We start from the raw sequence: 18,811 nt of genomic DNA, 5'->3' as shown, positions 1-18,811 counted from the left end.
CTTAGAAAGCATAACCATGAATAACTTGAATTCATTCCTCTAAATTAATTAGCAAGCTCTGCTTTCAATTTAGCATTTTAAGAGTTGATGGTAAAGACATAATCAAGACTAATGCAGAATAATATTGTGGTATAAACTGAGTAAATAACCTAGGCCTGGGGAAATAATGTATGCTACACACACACATACACACGCACACAGACAGTCTCAACAGAAAGTTGTGCTTTTTATAGAAAGCACATGTATAGGGGCAAATTATTTGAGTTTAAAAAACAAGACATTCTCTGATGCAAAAGCCCAGAATACTACAATGTAAAAAACAAACAAACAAACAAAAAACATTTGAACATTTACAAATTAGAAAATACAGGGGAAAAGGTTAATACTAGCTCATATCTAATCGCCTCTGTACTAGAGAAGTGAATAGAGGCCTAACTCATGTATCTATCCTAAGAAAGTGAACTTCAGTTCATGGACAATTACTGGATTGAAATGATCTCAGATGACATTATTTACTTTGATTTGAATGTTCTCTCTGGCATAAAAATAAACTGTGTACCTCTGAAACAAATGAATAAATAACTAAATAGCCAAAACACAAATGCATCTGTGATCCACTACGGGACCATCATGACACAAAATATAATGTATTTAGCATGAAATTATTGAACATTAAAACACAGGTATTCCTTTTTTCACTAATTCCGTCCAGACTGTATTTTGGATCGATTTGCTGCTCAAATGTATGGTTTGAATATTACAGTAAATAAGAAACAAACCATAACTGTCAAGTTAATTTTAGTTCATCTAATACTATTTTTACTGTATATGTATACGCATATGAATATAAATAAATATGTAAATATATTTATATAAATATAAGCAAACATATGGCACTATGTTCCTGAGATAGGAATAAAGTAAGTTTCTGAATAGTCATTTCAGCAGTAGAGCAGAGAGCCTGCCCCACACACACATCCTCATGATTCAGCCAGGAGTACAATATATAAAGCAAACAAATGAATATATAAATAAATATAAATAAAAAACATCCAAATTTTCTTAAGATCTTTAGAAAATTAAAGATCATACTGATCTTCTGGAAGGGTCAATTTAAAGGAGAAGCTTTACCAAGAGAAACAGCCTCATTAGGAGAACAAAATTTGGAGAACTTATTTTGGAAAACAAAAATGAGATCTAATAATCAATGTGGAACAGAGATCCCTGTGCCAGAGTGGAGTGATCTCTAATCCAATCAGTACAAAGCAGTGTGAGCTTTTAGCTCATATATGTAATGAAAAGATTATACATAAACTTACCTGCAAGTATTGCATGCAAACTGGCTAGCTGAAAAGAACACATATGCGATGTAGACGAATTCCTTCCGAAGTGCAAAGTACAATACCCAGTTAACAGACATCTCGAGATGTTCACAAATGGTTTCATTTCTAGTCCCACGGGCAGGTAATAGCCATGCCAATGCCCTTGGATTCCACATTCTTAATTTCCACATGCTACTGGACCTACCATCTTTTGTAGGAAGACCTCTCTAAATCAAAAGATGAGTTTTCTCATAATTATTTTTTTTAAAAAAAGAAGGTTCTGAAAGGAATCAGGTTTAATATCACTTAGAATTTTTAAAGGCAAATGGCACAAAGTGGAGAATGAAGGCAGTGATGACTCATTTACAGGCTCCTGAGAAGACAGCTAAGAAGTGGAAATAAGGCTCAATTTCCATAAAAAAAAGATCTTTTGCTGAAGTTTGCTGTTGTTGTTTGTTCATATGTTTGTTTAAAAAAACTAAAGAACAAAGCCTGGTTTCTCTATACCCAGGGTAAGGTACCATTCCCTCAGCAAAACATCGTATGCAGCAATAGTATTCCTGTTAATTAAGAAAGTCAAGAAGATGTTTGCTCATGTTCTTAAAATTGTGGCTTTTCACAAACTGAGAGTGATAACCTCTGGTGCCCAGAGAGATGAGATGGCCTGTTCTCTAGATGGGAATGAAGTAAGTTTATGAATAGAGTCATTTCAGCAGTAGAGAGCCTGCCCCACACATCCTCATGATTCAGCCAGGAGTACAAGCTTCCAGACCAGCAGGCAAGGGCTGGCTGCTTTTAAACAGGGCATCGAAGACCATTCACTGGTGTTTCCCTATTTTTTTAAAATAGGGAAACACCAGCAGCAACTATAAAATATCACCTTAAAAGAAAGGACAATTTCCTGATTTCTACATTAATCTGTATTAACAAAGCTAATAGTGACGGTGTAAGTTTAGATGATTCCCGATAATCATATATCTTAAGACACTACTGACTATAAGATGTACCATTCATTTACTAATATTTGTTTTTCAAGGAAAAAAATATTGCATTCAATGCTCACATTGATAATAATATATATCCTGATTTCAGAAATATTAAATGTGGGAAAAAGTACATATTAGAATCAAGAAATGCAGTGTGTTTCTTATTGACAGACTTCAAAGTTTGTGAGGATAAGCCAATTTGTGGAAAGTAAGATGAACCCACCTAGAGGAATGTTCTGGCCTTAGAAGTTGTTTAACATAAAATCCAATTCCAGGAAGAAGGGATAGAACCTTTTATGAATGAGAAAGGACAGATGAGCACTTATTTCTGGTGGGTCCGTACATCCTCAGAGATGCCTTTGGGCATGACTCCAGGTGCCTGCTTTTTGGCAGTAATGTACAGAGATTCAGAAGGGTAAGATTTTTATAATTCCTCCACTTACTTCTACAAGGGTCAGCATTCTTAAAGCAATGATTGTCTTTTCCTTCCTCTTCCTCTGCTTGTCTTTTCTTCCCAGGCTGATGTTGGAATGCTTTTCTCAGGACTGGCTTCCCACCATCTTCCTCCACTTCAATCTCACAGGTAGGCTCCAGCTGTGGCATTGGCCTCTCTTCATCTGAATTGTCAAAGGGCTCGTTCAGTACTTCTGTTGTCTCAGAAATGGTCTCAGTGGTTACACTGCTGTTGATCCTCCTGCGTTTACGACCCCTCTTCTTCTTTAGTACAAAAGGCCTCTGAAATTAATTCCAAACATAATACTTAAGAGCTCATGAGAAATTAAACGGTTGAGTTGATATGCAGCAAACATGTACTGAACATGTGTATGAGAACATGTGTCTGAGAATACAGAATCAAAGATTTCAGTATTGTCTTTGTACTTAACCTTCCATTTGATGTTTAACATCCCTCTTGGGCTCCAACTACACAGGTAAATATTTTCCAAATAAAACAGTTGTTTACTCAAGCAGATGCTTTGAGAGGGAACATCCTAGCAGCTTAACTGTAGATTTTAAAAGCTAAGGTTTGCTTTTTCTAGCATGTATTTTCCAGTGGTACTTGTTAGCTTTGATGTCCTGTATATTATAGCTATTAAGTCATCACGGACTCCGATGTTTCTATAAATATTGCAATAATTAACTAGCTACTGGGTAACCCATTTAATACTTGATAACTGTTCAAGGAGCACCTACTACATGCAAAGCACTCTAGGAAATACGATGGCATATAAGACTAGCCTCCTTGTTCCCATTTCATAAGACTTCAGGAATGATGAAAAGAGAAGAGGAAAGAGTACTGGAGAAAAGATTACTCTACTGTTCAAATGTTAACAGAGTCATTTATTGGTGGCTGCAGAGATGTCAGCAAATTTTACAAAACATTTCGATTAGAAGGCACATAAATTAAAAGATATGCGAGGTCGATCTTATTTATATAAAATGTAAAGTTTTTTTCTAACTGCACTGAAGTTTGACACAAATGACTCCCCATAATTTCAATTATGAAACATGTTTTCACAAGTGAAAAGTATTTAATGATACAAAATTCAAAAAGAAGAATAACAGGAAGATTTGCTGCTAAAATATAAATCTGTCAATAATGGGCCCCCAAAGTTACTGAAAATACATTGCAAAGAAGGGTTTGAAATGCATGAAATGCATGGGGAAAACTCAAACTCCAGGTAAACTGTACCCAAGAATTATTGTGTCTCACATTTTTTTAACTCTCTGAATGTTCACTAAAGTGCACATATAAGCCTGAAAAATCACATCCTATAATTTAATATTTATGGATATTAATCTCTCAATTGGCCTGCCCTCCCTAATACACAAGAATTTTCCCAAACATGAGTACAGCCAATATAAAGAGCTGGTTTTCTTTGGGCTAGGTCCATTTATATGGTGGTATTCCATATCATGCCTTGGATGATCCTGATTTTTCATGTTTTTAAAACAAATTTCTTTTTGTTATATACGTAAAACACGAATACATTTGCCTTGTGAGAAGTCGAAACATTATTCATAAGCCTGAAGTCCACTTTATGGGATGCTCCTTTCTAGCACCGCCCCACAGCTGCCCTTCCATTAAGAGGGTCCAGGCTTTGAAGAAAGTGCACCAAGCTGGGAGTCAGGACAGCAGGATCTTTGACAGACATCACAGAGGATGGCCTTGGGTAGAGTCTTAACTTACTCTGTGTTATCTCTATTAGTCTTGGCTACACTAACACTATCTGTCCCCTCCCTCCCTATGTCACGGACAGAGACTGAAGACAAAGATAGAAGATCTGGGTTGAGCAATTACCTAAAGACATTATCAATTCTTTACCTTCTGCACAGGGTGCATGTAGAGAAACCACCAGGCTACTAAGACATGAGAAATTTCAGTAATGTGTACTTGGCTGCAAATACAAAATATCAGCATCCAAATGAAGGGCCTCAAATACTTTCTAACAATTCTATGTTGAGAACAAGAAAAAGAAATAGAATTAGGAGCCCTGGGCTTACATTACAGTCTGAACACTCATCTGGTTCTGGCTCCATTTCCAATGAGTTGTGTTATTGGACAAGTCTCCTAGCTTCTCTAGCCTTATTTTCATCAAAATTCCTCAAAGGGTGGTTTACATGCTCTCCAGGGCCCTTTTCTGTTCCCAGAGCCTGACTTACTCAGGTACCACAAACCAGCAGGTGGCAGTAACTACCAGACTAGAAAGCCAGCCTGTCCCTGGTTTCCTGTTGCTGGCACTAACAAACCTCGAGAAGTAAACACAATCATGACCATAAGATAAACGATGATGATACATGATCTGCGAAATTGGATACAAATAAACTATATCTAAAGAATAAGGAGTGAAACAAATACTAATAGAATGTTTGTAATGACAAATAAGATTTGATTGAAACCGACTCAAAGACCGAAACTCTAAACAGACATACCTTTCTCTTTATGGCAACCGACTGTGGTTTGGTCAGTCTTGGAGGAGAGCTTTGTATGTTTTCTTCCTCTTCCTCTTCTTTCCTCCTCCTCTTCCTCCTCTTCCTCTTCTTCCTCCTCCTCTTCCTCCTCCTCCTCCTCTTCCTCTTCCTCCTCTTCTTCACTGCTCTCCTTAGACAGCTCGACCAGTTGCCCTCGCTCCCCAGCCACTGGCCGGCTCTCCGGGGAATGCAAATATTTATTCTTCGATTGTACTTTTGCAGGTGATTGCCTACTGTTAGCTCTAGATGACAGGATTTCTTGCTCCTCCTTTTCCCAGCAGCTCGCTTGTTCCATTAGCCGCTCAGCCTAAAGGGGGGGGTGGGGGGGTGAGGGGGAGAGGTAAAACGGCAGAGCCAGTGAGAGGAGCAGTTATGCAGCCAGAGCCTCTAGGGAGCAAAGGCAGAGGATCTCTAAGTCACTTCTGATCAGAACAGCCAGCCAAGCAATATTCCGGCAGCATCATCTTAGGACTCCTTGACATCAGTTAGGATAACAAATCAAAGAAGATTGCGTTTCATGGGATATTTAGCAGTATTAATGATGCAGCGAATTGATTTGAGTCCTTTATCACTACATTACATGCTCAGTGGCATGGAGCATTTTAAGCAAGTTCATAAACACAAAGAATCAATTGACACTGCAGCCTTGGAGCTCAGCACCAAATTTGATCTGATTACATGCTGTCAGTAGTGAAAAATGCTGCTTTGTGATCAATAATAAATGTTTCATTTTTCATACTCAATTCAATAAAATTATCATGTCTTACCATGCAACCTCAGTTAGATAAATTAGTGCCATATCATTTCACAAACTCTCTCGACATAACCAAGCTTTTGACAATGATGTTAAATGACTTTCTTAGCTTAAGAATACTACAAGATTGAAGTCACACAAGTTAGGCTGAGGAAGCTGTTCATTACCTCTTTTTCAGCTTCTCGCTCTTCTTCAGAAACTGCAGCATTAGAAATTAGAATTGGCGTCCACCTCAGACTCTCTGGATCAAGTTCATTGGAGCGGGAACAGGTTTTCAGCTTTTCCATGTGGCCCAATATCAACTTTTCCCTTCTAATGATAACAAATCTGTAATGTGATGAGGCAGAACAAAGTGCAATCAAAAGCTGAAGTTTCATTTCACCTTCACATAATGACATATGCTAGCACTAATATTACCTGGGTTAGGAAAAATCAGAAAGCTCGTCAATGAAGAAGTACAGCAAACTGAAATTTGACCAGCAAAAAAAGTGTCATTTCCTGTTTTCTTTTAGGAGAAAAGTTTTTAATAATGCCATTGGGAAACCTCTTATCTTTAACTGGAATAAATCTGCCTGACTCCAGGGATCCTTTCCGCTGTAAGATGCTTGAGAGGCAGCCGGGTTGCCCAGGGCACCAGTACTCACCTGCCATCCCTCTTGTCGATCATGTGAAGGTGCTGCAGAGTGGTGGCGATGTCATGTGGGCACATGCCTGTAGCTCTGCTGATCGCCTTGATGCTGATGTGCCTCTCATGGTGGTGGTAGAGATATTCTAAGATGACACTCTTCCAATAGGCCAGGTAGGAGAGACGGCCCAGATCAGAGAGGGGCTTTTCAGGAGATCCTGCTTGGCCTTCTCTTCTAGAAAGCAGATAGCCTAGGGCAGAAAAAGCAAAGTCAACCTTGCTGTGGTGTTTTCAGACACTGGAACAGGGGCCCCTCAAAATAACACAGGTAGCATCAAGGTAAAAACATCGCATCAGAGAAGAGCACAAAGTTTATGTATGTAGTCTCTTCTCACTTACAGTGATTAGATCTCCATGAAGTTTGTGCTTCCGAATCTTTTACGGTGGCACTGTAAGTCAATTCATGCAACTAGCGGCAGTATTCCAAACATACATGGTGACATGCTTAACAAAACCAAGTGAAGATATTACTTCTGATGAGTCTCAACATCCGAGTTTCCCATCAGCTTTAGATTCTTTCAAAAAGTAAATGTCAGGCACTTACTCAGAAATCCTGTTGAGGGACCACCCCAAACATTAATGGGCAAGTTGTTTTCCACAGGAAAGACCTAATGACCCTTTGACAGCTGGGTCTTAATAAAGAGAAGGGCCTCTGTTGACTCGGATTCTATATTGCTTGTTACATTTAACTAGCAGGCTGATCTGAAGCTTTGTTTTAGGACTAATGAAGGAATGTCTTTTAAGTCCTGCTGCAACTCGCATCAGCTCCACTAGCTCTATTTTCATCTCTTTCATGGAAATTAATTTATAATCCAACCCCAGAATGTTGTTCCTACAAATTAAAACAAAACAAAACGACCTCCTTAAAGCACACTGTTTTATGTATACTCAGAGAGTCCCTGAGCACGGAAGCTTTAGAACGTGCATTTTACAGCATTCCTGTGAAGGTTCTTTGGCAAAGGAACTTTAAAATGAGAGAAACTTTAAATCCACTTGAAGGTAATGAATGAAAGCTAGCGGCTGTCTGAGTAATTAAGAGCCACTTATGGAGCAGAGAAGAAATGCTATAAACTAATGGTGTCTACCTTGCTCTAATTATCTATTTCAACAGCCTCGCCTTCATGAACTTCCTAAATTTAAACAAACATCAACCACATACAGTAGGTGGCAGCAATTACAAAATCATGCTGCTCTGTAAACCACCCAAATCTTCAGCATTTTTCTTTTTTATCTACATTTCCAAAATGGCTGCATTCTCAAGAATTTTCTCAATTTTGATTTTTTTTTTTGTCAGAAAGAGAAATGCTTCTGATGCATTTTCCTGCCTCTCAAAATCACTGTAAATAATGCAGAAATACAGAATAAAAAATCCAACCTGACCTCAGAGAGGTATAACACAGCATTTTGCATTTTGACGGTTTTAATCTGAATGCCATTATAAAGAATAGGCATACATTTAACTTTAGGTTTTGCTGAAATCTTTTGACTTATTTGTCTCTTTAACTCCTGTTTAAGTGCAAAGAATTTGATTGAATGCAAACAAGCACCACAAAATTTTACAGTCAAACCATTATACACACATCATTCGGCTGCACACAGAGGCTTTCAAGAGCAGTGTGTCAGGAATGCTAACAGTGATGGCTACTGTGCCGAATCCAGCCTATGTAGTGCCCTGTCGATATGGAGAAAAACTCTCTGCCGCCAGAGTACAAAGGGTGCCCAAACCTCAGAACACAGATAATTGGCACATCCGTCACCTGCCTTCTAAGTGCTTGGAGCATGCTGAGAAATTTACGCAGTCGGCTGGAGGTCCCAGCTCTGTACTCCTGGGGGGAAGAGAACCATAGTACCGTGGATGTGGAACTAGCCCCCTTTTTGTCCATGAGATCCCACAATTAAAAGTCCCCTGCAGTGACTATAAAATTCCCTACCCCTTCACTGGTTCTTATCTGAGCCCCACAGTTGGGGACAGAAAGCGCCCCCCGCTCCCCCAGCTTAGCAGAAAGATTTCTATATAACCAAAATGGTCAGAAGATGGCATGTGCCCTCCCTACCTTACGTCCCCCACTACGATGAGCAACCTTATCCAGCAAGCACATGTATTTCTTTGTTCCATCTTCTCTTCCCACAACCTCTACTCTGGGCTAAGAGGAAGCAGTCAGAATCCCCCCAAAACATATTTTACACAGCTGTTCATGTTTTTACATCCAGAGGTAGTACAAATACACCTTATTGAAGAGTCTGAGCCAAAAGTGATTAGGCCACTGGAACCATCAGGCAACTTTGGGTCTGTGGAGAGCATTTAGGCACAAACCTTTCAGCATCGGCTACTCCCATTATGTTAAATGGCTGTCTCCGGGGACACTCCCTTGGACACAGTCTGCAGTCTATGAATGACACTGTCATGGAAGAGTACTGGGACCTGATGGGGGCAAGGGAGTGAGCAGTTGGGCAATGAGCCCCGACGAGCATGCATACACCGAGCCCACTGGACTTTCACAGCAACTGTGCTAGCAAATGCTACGAAGCAGGGAGGCTACCAACATCTGCCAGGAAGTGATATTTTTCCTGGGTGCTGGTGAGAAAAAACTGCAAACCAAAATTCCAACCAGAAAACATCAAGCCGGTTTTCTGGGATGATATGTACCAACATTACAGACCACACAATGCCACTGTCCAAAGGTGTTAGTTTTTCCTTCTCCACTTTGACCCTCCAGGAGGCTATTATAACAATGAAAGGAACTTACACTTATACTAACAGCCATCTATAAGTCTACAAAGTCTCCTTCTGGAGACATTTTTGGTTTAAAAAGAATAAATTTCAATAATCAAAATAACCAAGGATAAATTTATGATTCCTTACTAGTTAAGTGAAATCACTTGTCATATGTTAAAATATATAGCTGAGAAGAAAAAGCTGTGTCATGTCAATTCTAATCCATTTGCACATGAGGCCGATGTAATGTATAATTTAAATTTTACCTGCAGCAGGCACTCTCCCTCAAAAAGCTGTAGCTGGTGGCATTTCACTACTCTGAGCTTCATAACTTGGAATGTTTTAAAGAATGAATTTCTTGCCATCTTTTGTTTCCTTTTACTTTTTCTAGGCTCCTCAAATAATAATTACTATATATCCCAGTAACAGACTAATTTTTGGTAAGAATGTTTACTTATTGAGTAATTAGAGAGATGTGGTAGTTACAGCTTTTTAAATTTAACTTACCAAAAAGATTCCAAATAATTGATCTAAGATGCAGGGAAATAAAAAGCACTTATCTTGGAAGCCGATGTATTATCCTGAAGCATCTGAAACAAGTACAATACACCCCTGGTGAATAGATTCCCATGGTGCTCTAACACTTTCCCTAACTCAGGATACTTTCAATCAGAAAACCTGAACTATCCCTGGGGAAACCTGGCTGTTCAGACTAAAAACAAAGTGATGTTTGAAGGCTAAATCCCAGTAGCTGCAGTATAATTAATCGCTGGTGAAATTATTCCCTTTAAATTGTCTGTGAGCCAGAGGTGCTGGTGAACAGCATTCTGCAAATCAAGAGACTTGTAATTGAAAGCTAACTGGCCTGGAAACCCCTATCCACATCACTATCTTGATACTTGTGAAAGCTGGCTCCCTCATTTGCTTCACTTGAACTACTAACCCAGGAGAAGGTGAGGTCTGAATTTCAGGGTATGGAGCACATACTTAATTCAAAAGATTACCAAGGTGTTTGCTGAAAAGTTAAGAAGGCACAAAGTGATGTCTGCAGAAAGTAACCATTTCTAAGCTGTACTGCAAGAGACCCAAATTGACTCCACCTCTTTTAAGGCTGAACTACTTGAAGAGAATCAACTGTCATGTTAACTAGCTCTGAATCCTTGCGTTTGAAATGGTTAACTCCCTCCTAGAGGGAGGGAAAAAAAGTGGTAGAGAGTTGCTTTCCTGTAGACAGATCTGTTAGAAGGACCTATCTAGACAAGGTAAGACTTGTTTTTGCAGTCGTAAATTCTCAAATTAACTGAACTCCCAGCATATTAATTGCGAGGTTAGCCCTTTTAAAATATGACACATTCCTTCCTCTTAAGCTAGTAATATTTCAAGATTGTAGACTGGACCGGAAGGGGAATAATGTTCTTAGGCAAGAATTTACCACCACAAAGGCAGCCACCCTTCACCCTTGCAGACCTTCGTCTTCTACCACCTGGAATCAAACCATACAAAAGTATAAACTTTGGCAAGCTACTCACAACTCCCATCTGTCTGGATTATGTGACTTTAGGGTAACTAGCTGCTTTTGGGGGGAAGATAATCTTCAATGATTACACACCTCTCATCAGACACCTGTTTATCTCAGCAAACCCTACTAAAAGGTTTGTTATCAGTAGACAGCACTAGGTTTGCAAGCCTGGGAACAGATACCAGGCCAGGGATTTATGGCGGCTCTTGAGCAGAGGAGATCTGATAACTCTAACCATGTATCTGGTGACTGGGGACAGAAATTCACTGGTTTACACTCATCAATTACTGGTTTCTGGGGTTAAACAGCTCTGTGACCAAGTGGGTAAATGGCATGTTATCAATTTAAATAATGATAAATGAACTTGACAGGCTATTTATGTCTCCCTGTAGAAATTTTGTGATTTTGCAATTAAAGAAGGAAGCTGGACCTTAGCCTTGTCCATTGTTTTAAGAGAATAGGAATGTTCTAAGTCAGGGGTCCCCAGCTCCTGGGTTGTGGACCAGTACTGGTCCATGGCCTGTTAGGAACAGGGCTGCGCAGCAGGAGGTGAGGGAGTGAAGCTTCATCTGTGTTTGCAGCTGCTCCCCAGCACTAGCATCACCGCCTCAGGTCCACCTCAGATCACCACACATTAGATTCTCATAGGAGCACCAGGTCCCTGGTGCCAAAAAGGTTGGTGACTACTGTTCTAAGTTACCTGTAACCTGCCTGAATTCTTAACTGCTTGCTGTTCATTAAAAGATATAGATGCCTCCTAGCAAAAATGAGGGAGATAGTTTCTATTTTAAGAGATTGGTTTTGAAAATTTGTAAGTTTAAGACATCTCTCCCATAATTCTATGGGCTTGAAGTAAGTATATCACAACTTGAGTAAATATTGCTTGATTTCTCAACAGACCTCTCAGTCCACTTCTTATAAACCAGGGGTTTTGACCAGCAGTATCAGCAACACCTGGGAACTTGGTAGACTTGCAAATTCTCAGACCTATGAATCAGAAACTTTGGGAGCGGGACCCAGCACTTATGCTTTAACAGGACTTCCAAGTGATTCTGATTTATACGAGTTTTAGGACCACTGCTATAATCTTTGCTATGGAGCTGTTTGTTAGTTTTGATGAGGATGTGGAAATTGCCTTGTACAGTAGGAGAGCTGCTCAACAGACAATACAGCTGAAGAATCTCAGACAGGTGAGGAGACCACGCCCAGTTCCTTGTGGTAGAGAACCGGGAACAAGAATCTCTAAAGCCCCACCAGACTGAAATTTAGTAGAGGTCACTGAGTTGCTGAGAGGCTTTGTCCACAAGTTCCACGCCCGTGCTTCTCAACCTTCACCTCTTGTTACAACTGGACTCTGATTCGGCAGGTCTGGGTGGGGCCTGAGACTCTCCATTTCTAACAAATTCCTATACTATGGACCTCACTTGAAGAGCAAAGGTTTATACATTAAATCAGTGGTTCTCAAAAGTTTTGGTCTCAGGATCTCTTTACGTTAAAAAAAAATTTACTCAAGAGTTTCTGTATGTAAGGGCTATATATCTATTAATTTTATAGAGAAATGAGGCAAATATTCATTTAATTCATTAAAAACCCCAATAACCCATTCTGTGTCAACATAATTTTTATGAAAAAAATACATTTTCTAAAATACAAAAAAATAGTGAGAAGAGTGGCACTGGTTCACATTTTTGCAAATCTCTTCAATATCTGGCTTAACAGAAAACAGGTAGATTCTCGTATCTGCTTTGGTATTTAGTCTACTGTGGTATCACAGGTCATGAAAGTTCCTGAAAATTCCACTGCACTCTCATGAGAGAATTAAACTAAAAAGGACAAATAGTATCTTGGCATTACTTTGAAAACAGCTGTGACCTTGGAGACTACCTGAAAGGGCCATAGGGATTCCCCAGGAGTTTCTGGACCCAACTTTGAGATCATCTGCATTAAATAAAAGATGAGAAGAATTTTTAAAAGTCGGGCAACAAGGCCACAGGTACTTTAAAACAATATGGGATTTACTGAATACAGTAAGACAGATCATAATAGGCACTATACATTGGTTAAAAGCAATGCTGGTTCTAGAGACAGGCTACCTGGAATGGAATCCGGGGTCTACCATACACCAGCTGTGTGACCCTGGGCAAGTTATTTAACCCCTCTGAGCTTCAGATCCCTCATCCGTAAAATGTGGAGAATAATCACACCTATCACATAAGGTTGCTGTAAGAGTTAAATGAATTAATAAAAAGCATGAGCAGTCCTTGGCCTATTATAGCAAACTCATGTAAGTGTTAGGTATTATTATTCAACACAGTGAATGAACAAAATCTCCAGGTGATCATTTGGGTGACTAGGTATCTTTATGTAGGGGGAAGAAACAGTTATTTGGACAGCAGGAAGGAGATAGACTGCTCTATAGAGTCAGACCGAGAAGGGGTACTTTTATTTTCCGACTTTTGCCTAAGGTACCTAAAAACCACTCTATTCACTCCACTGCCTCAGAGACAAGTTCCCCCCATCCTTGCCCCACCCCTAAGCTAACCACCCAAATATAAATTTAATTAAAGGAAGAAGCCATGAAAATTAAAGGAATGATCCTAAGAAACTGGCGACTGAAAGTTTCCAGCAAGCACAGTTCTGTGCCTCTCAAATTCCCTTTGGCTCTTAAGTCCTTAACTTCAAGGACCACTCTCAAGAAATAGCAAGCCGGTTAAACCACAGGAACAATGACTGCTTGAGGGCTTCAGCAGAACCCAGAGACAGTCCCACGGCAGATGAAACAAAGACCTAAATATCCTACAAGACCCAAGTGTGTCCCTGGGAAAATGGCCCAAGCCAGTGAAACCCAGAGAATGGAGACAGCGGGTCTTTGGGGAAGAAAGGCTGGCTGCCCTGGGTCACATACCAAGCTTTTCCTAAGTAAGCTCCTTTTTAATATCTTCCTTCTCAAAGATCCCATGAGCCCCTCAGCAGACTGCTCCAGTGCTGAGCTCCTCCTCAATTATGCACAGGGGCCACTGATCTTTCTTACTGAACCTCCTCCCCAAGTCTACTCAGGAGAGAATTGGGGTTCCCTCAACTCTGCTAAGTAGAAAATGTATGGTGGGGGCATGACTTCCCTGCTGCTGTGGGAAGTGTGTGCACATAAACCTACAGGCCATGCAGGAATTCACCATGATTTCGTGAGTGGGTGGGGACTCCCTTGAAAGGAGTGGTCATTCTGTGAGTTAGCCATCCAGAGAAAAGGTAGGTGTTTATATGAACCGCCAAAAATGAATTCACAAATAGGGCATCAGGTGGCAGAAAAGGGGACCCTCTTCCCTCTGTGGCACCCTTGTGTTGAGGAGGGTAGACACCTGTGAATGAGCTCCTCCTGGGCTGGTGGTGACCAGGGCCAAAGACAGACCCTGTGAGACAGCCACAGGCCGAAGATGAGTCAATGGTATTTTTATAATTGATAATGTAATTCGGTGAGAATGCCTCTTTATTTTTCCTTTTTCTATCCTCTAGTCTAGCCTAATGGTTCTCAACCCTGGCTGCATATTAGAATCACTCAGGGGCTTTTAAAAACTTTGAATGTCTGAATCCCACCCAATCTCAACTCTTGCCTACCTCAGGCCAGTATGGGCTCAGATGTATTATGGGTTATAATAAGCAAAGGGTCATGGGGACTATACCTTGGCCAGAATGTTAAATGGGGGTGCAATATCAATCTCACTCCTCCACTTCTGCCACCCCAAGGGTTGTGGTAGCAGCAGTGGTGCCTAATGAGAGATCCAAGTAAAAGGTGAATCTTGGAAGAAATGGCAATATCTAAGAGTTGAGGCTAGGGAGGAGACGGTCACTCGGTGAAGAGAGCTCTGTGACAGACTTCACAGAAGTTTCATTTATTTAAACATTTAACTGAGAAATATTTGTTTATGTGTGGCGTGTCACCATATCGGCAAGGTCCTGGTCTAGTGTATTCAAAGAATATATAATTTTTATTTCTAAGAAGATGACCATGTATGAAATAGGTTTGGTCTCTCAATTTTCTTGTTAGAAAAATGAGCTACCTCTGACAAGAATAAAATGATCATGGAACAAGAGACGTAATATTTGGTCAATAGCACTTATTCCCAAACTAAAATCATTTGGGGGAGGCAGGAATTTTAAAGAATATCTTTCCTTAAATATATTTGGGAAGTAACCAGATTCTTCATGAAGACCACTGACTATTAAAAATCTAAGTAAAGCTTTGATTCGTCACACAGAGGCACTTCTAGTTAGGTAATGGTAAAGTACCAGTACCGTGGCCTTTGAAGTGACAGAAGTTAGAAAGACATGTCAGAATAATGTCCTCCTCTTTGACCTTTTAAAATTTTGCACAGTTCAAACCAGTTTTAAATTCTAGAAAGCTTTATGAAAAACAAATTTATAAAGAAAAAAATTTTAAGGTGAAAGTTATTTGGCATTTTACAATTACTTCCTCTCTTATAATTAAGCAAAAGATCATAGATTCAATCTGAAAAACTATTCCAGAAACTTAATTTAATTCTTCCAAGTATAAACCTGTATAAACATTTAAATTACAAATTCCTGGTAATTTACCATGAAAAGTTGTTAAGATTTTAAACACTGCATTAAACAAGTAAAGCATCTGCTCCAAGGAGTTAACTGCGTGTTCTTATAATGCTTCACCTGTAAGACCATTCTTCTGTTATTAAAATATTACAGTTGACCTTTTCCTTAAGTAAATTACTAAAAGCAAAAACTGGCGTTTCTTTTGGCCACTTTTATAAATTTGAGGTTCTGTGGGGGCAGCTGAGATAATCCATTAGAAAAGGCCTAGTTGTCTGGTCCGATCCTACCCAGCGGTCTGAGTGGGCATGTTTATAGCAGTGTGGACACTGCCACTGATTTCAGAACCAAGCTTTGGGAGGTGGGGAGTTGTAAGAGCAACTGGCCTTTCTATTTGCATTCCCACAACCCCCGAAAATAGCGTGCGTGCGTGCGTGCGTGTGTGTGTGTGTGTGCGCACGCGTCCGCGCACCAGCTATAATTTTCAAAACCAGGACAAAGTATGTTATAATTCCAATTCTGGGTGATGAGCTTTCATATAGCAAGACTGAAGAAAAAAAAGTGAGAATAAAAATCTCTCTAAAATTTTTCTTTGTTTTCGAAGTACACTTCTAAAGAAAATTTGTCAGTCTTCGAGATCACTTCCTAAAATCAAAGCACAGCCCCATCACTCAATCTGATTGATCAACTAATGCTGAAAATATAAGGTAGGAAAACTATCTCTAGTTGTCCTCAGGTCATCTAGACAAACAGTCCTATGTCACTGGTATACAGAAATCGAAAGCTTCTCTTTTCATTTATTTTTAATTTATCTCTCATAAGCTTTCAGGCAGGATTTGAGGTAAAAAAGCCTCTGGCAATAAATGATGGTGTCCCCACAGGGTTACTGATGAGCACATTTTGACAGATGTGCAAGCACGCATGGAGGCTGGGGGTGCAGGCCGAGGTGAAATGATGTGTTCAATTAAGTGACTAGCTGGTTTGCCAGTGGAACTGGTGTCATGTAGGTATCTAGCCTTTAATCCTATAGTTAAAGTCCAAATTGGCTACAGTTAGATGTTAACTGTTGGAAAAACAAAAACATACGAAATATCAACACTGGCAATATTAAAAAATATCAATTACTACTCCTTCAGTTAGTAGGTGACACCGTTCTTGAAGTCTGCTTTTTAGATAGGCCCCTTAATATTGGCAGTATTTAAGAGTTGAGACATCAGTAACAATGTGTTAATATTAGTATAGCTTTTGCCACAATATACTAAAACTATCCCCACGAGCTTTTACACTATATGGTCAGTGTTAACCAAAGAATCTCTATTCAATTTTCAAAGGATTGGAATGGTTTAGTAGTGTGTTCACCAGTTGAGTACCTACTGCGTTCTAGGCCCTTTTCTAGTTAGGTTGTATACAAGGCACTCCATTTTCCAAATTTAATAAGGAAAAAAGCTCTGAGAGTTTAATTTGTTAACCAGTATACAACTGCTGAAGGCAAGAACCCTAAACTTATGTAAATAATAGGAACTCAAATTGACATGTTAACAGCTAAAGTTCATTTTTTAAGAATCAATTCAATATGCTACATGCAAACAATCAATCATGCTGCAATCATCATTTACAAATCAAAGTATAATGCAGATACTCACGGGGGTACATACAACTAGGTGGAAGTGTGTGATTATGGACAAGCAGATTGAAACTGTAAATTATGTAACTGTCTCTTGTAATTACCCTGCTTGGGAACCAAAAGGAACTTCCTGTATAATTTTGCAGAATGAGGACAGAGATACAGAATCGCTTTTTAGTTGGTTTTAACCCTTCAATAGCTATTTAATTATGTGTGATGAGGTCAAAGAAAGTTTATGCTTAATTTATGAAAAGTTGGCAGGGAGCTATTTCAAAGTAATCCTCTGAGAGGCTCCAGATTATTAATGAAACCTAATGAGTTCTCTTCCTCTTCAAGAAAGATTTATCTAAATTATTTGGTAAAATAAACAACATTTAAAACAAATTCACAAGTGTCATTCATTTTATTTCCTCTCTAAAAACATTCATTATGGTCTGCAAGTTTTTAACTGGATACAACTGAAAAGCTGCAGAGGTAGAAGGCTGTCAGAGTTCTCAGATACATCTTCTGCTTTGGTAGGAAAAGAGATCTCATTAACTTCCTTAAATTCATGGGGGAAAGTTCCAAAACTGGGCAAACCACAGGGCAGGACTTCTAATCTATGAACAGAGAATCATCTTCTTAAGAAGAAAGCCAGTTTTCCAGTAAATAATCAGCAGAACCTCGTTTCAGCACATTCTTCGGACATTCTAGCCTTTTTCTTTCTTTCTTAAAATCTAACTTTTAACATATTTTTTTCTTCTGTAAGAAGCATGGTTTCTAGTTCCTAAAGATCTACCCCTAATATCAGAACTGCTGAACACCCAGAATTCTAGGAGAACGGAAGAGCAATTTCCCATACTTACAGTATCTGCCAGCATTGCTTTTCCTCATTTTGGCTAAAAGAGAGGAGGGAGGAAAGGGGGGAAGGAGGAAGAGGGAGGGAGCGGGGAGAGAAGAGAGAGAGAGAGAGGGAAGGTGGAGAGGAGAAAGAGGAGGGAGGGAGGGAGGAAGGACAGAGGGACGGACGGATAGACGGACGGAAGGAAGGAAGCCAATGACCAAGAAAAGTTCTAATACTGCAGTGTCTCTTCTTTATCTCTTTGGCCTCTCTGTTCCGTATTTTCTCTTTAGTCAGTCTATCCCTATTCTGCAAAACCATCCCTTATCCAAATCCTCTATTTTTATCACCATGCTGTGAACATACAACCCTTCAATTATGTTTTTCTAGATTTAGGAATAGAAGCATAATTTATAGGAATGCTGTTCTTTAATGGATTAGACTCAACACTTAAGAGGATATGATTCTATAAATTTCAGTACACCTCTTTCACATGAAGTTGATTCTGCAAAGTCTGATATAGAGTTGATGCCAATACACCAAATACCCATGTACCCTCATTTTGTTTGATCTTAAAACAGTAAAGGTGAAATGCTGTATTTCTTTTTTTCAAAAAAAAAAAATCACTAATATTATGCCACCAATAAATCAAAAAAGTTTTCCAGTTTTAAAAGTTACAAAAATCTAAGTTCTACGTCAGATACCATAGAGTGTGACCTCTCATTCTAAGACCATTTCTGTCTTCAAAAAAACAACAAAAGTAAAACACGGATATTGAACACTACACTAAACAAATATATAGCTTAATGGATTATTATAAGGCAACTATCCTATAACTATCACCCAGGATCAACA

General features: G+C 39.4%; 1 protein-coding gene across 1 annotated transcript in view; it reads right to left on the bottom strand.

The window, feature by feature from the left end:
• KAT6B (lysine acetyltransferase 6B) overlaps nt 1–18,811 on the bottom strand; it is a 165,489-nt gene that overhangs the window by 4,184 nt on the left and 142,494 nt on the right. Inside the window, 5 exon segments of the mRNA XM_039872160.1 lie at nt 2,752–3,043; nt 5,240–5,318; nt 5,320–5,585; nt 6,200–6,359; nt 6,677–6,908. Coding sequence (XP_039728094.1) covers nt 2,752–3,043; nt 5,240–5,318; nt 5,320–5,585; nt 6,200–6,359; nt 6,677–6,908 — 1,029 coding nt within the window.

This window comes from Pteropus medius, unplaced genomic scaffold (genome assembly GCF_902729225.1).
Source record: "Pteropus medius unplaced genomic scaffold, Ma_sr-lr_union100, whole genome shotgun sequence".
Taxonomy (NCBI): Eukaryota; Metazoa; Chordata; class Mammalia; order Chiroptera; family Pteropodidae; genus Pteropus; species Pteropus medius.
Note: the sequence above shows the minus strand (reverse complement) of the source record. Positions and strands in the feature narration are given on the sequence as shown.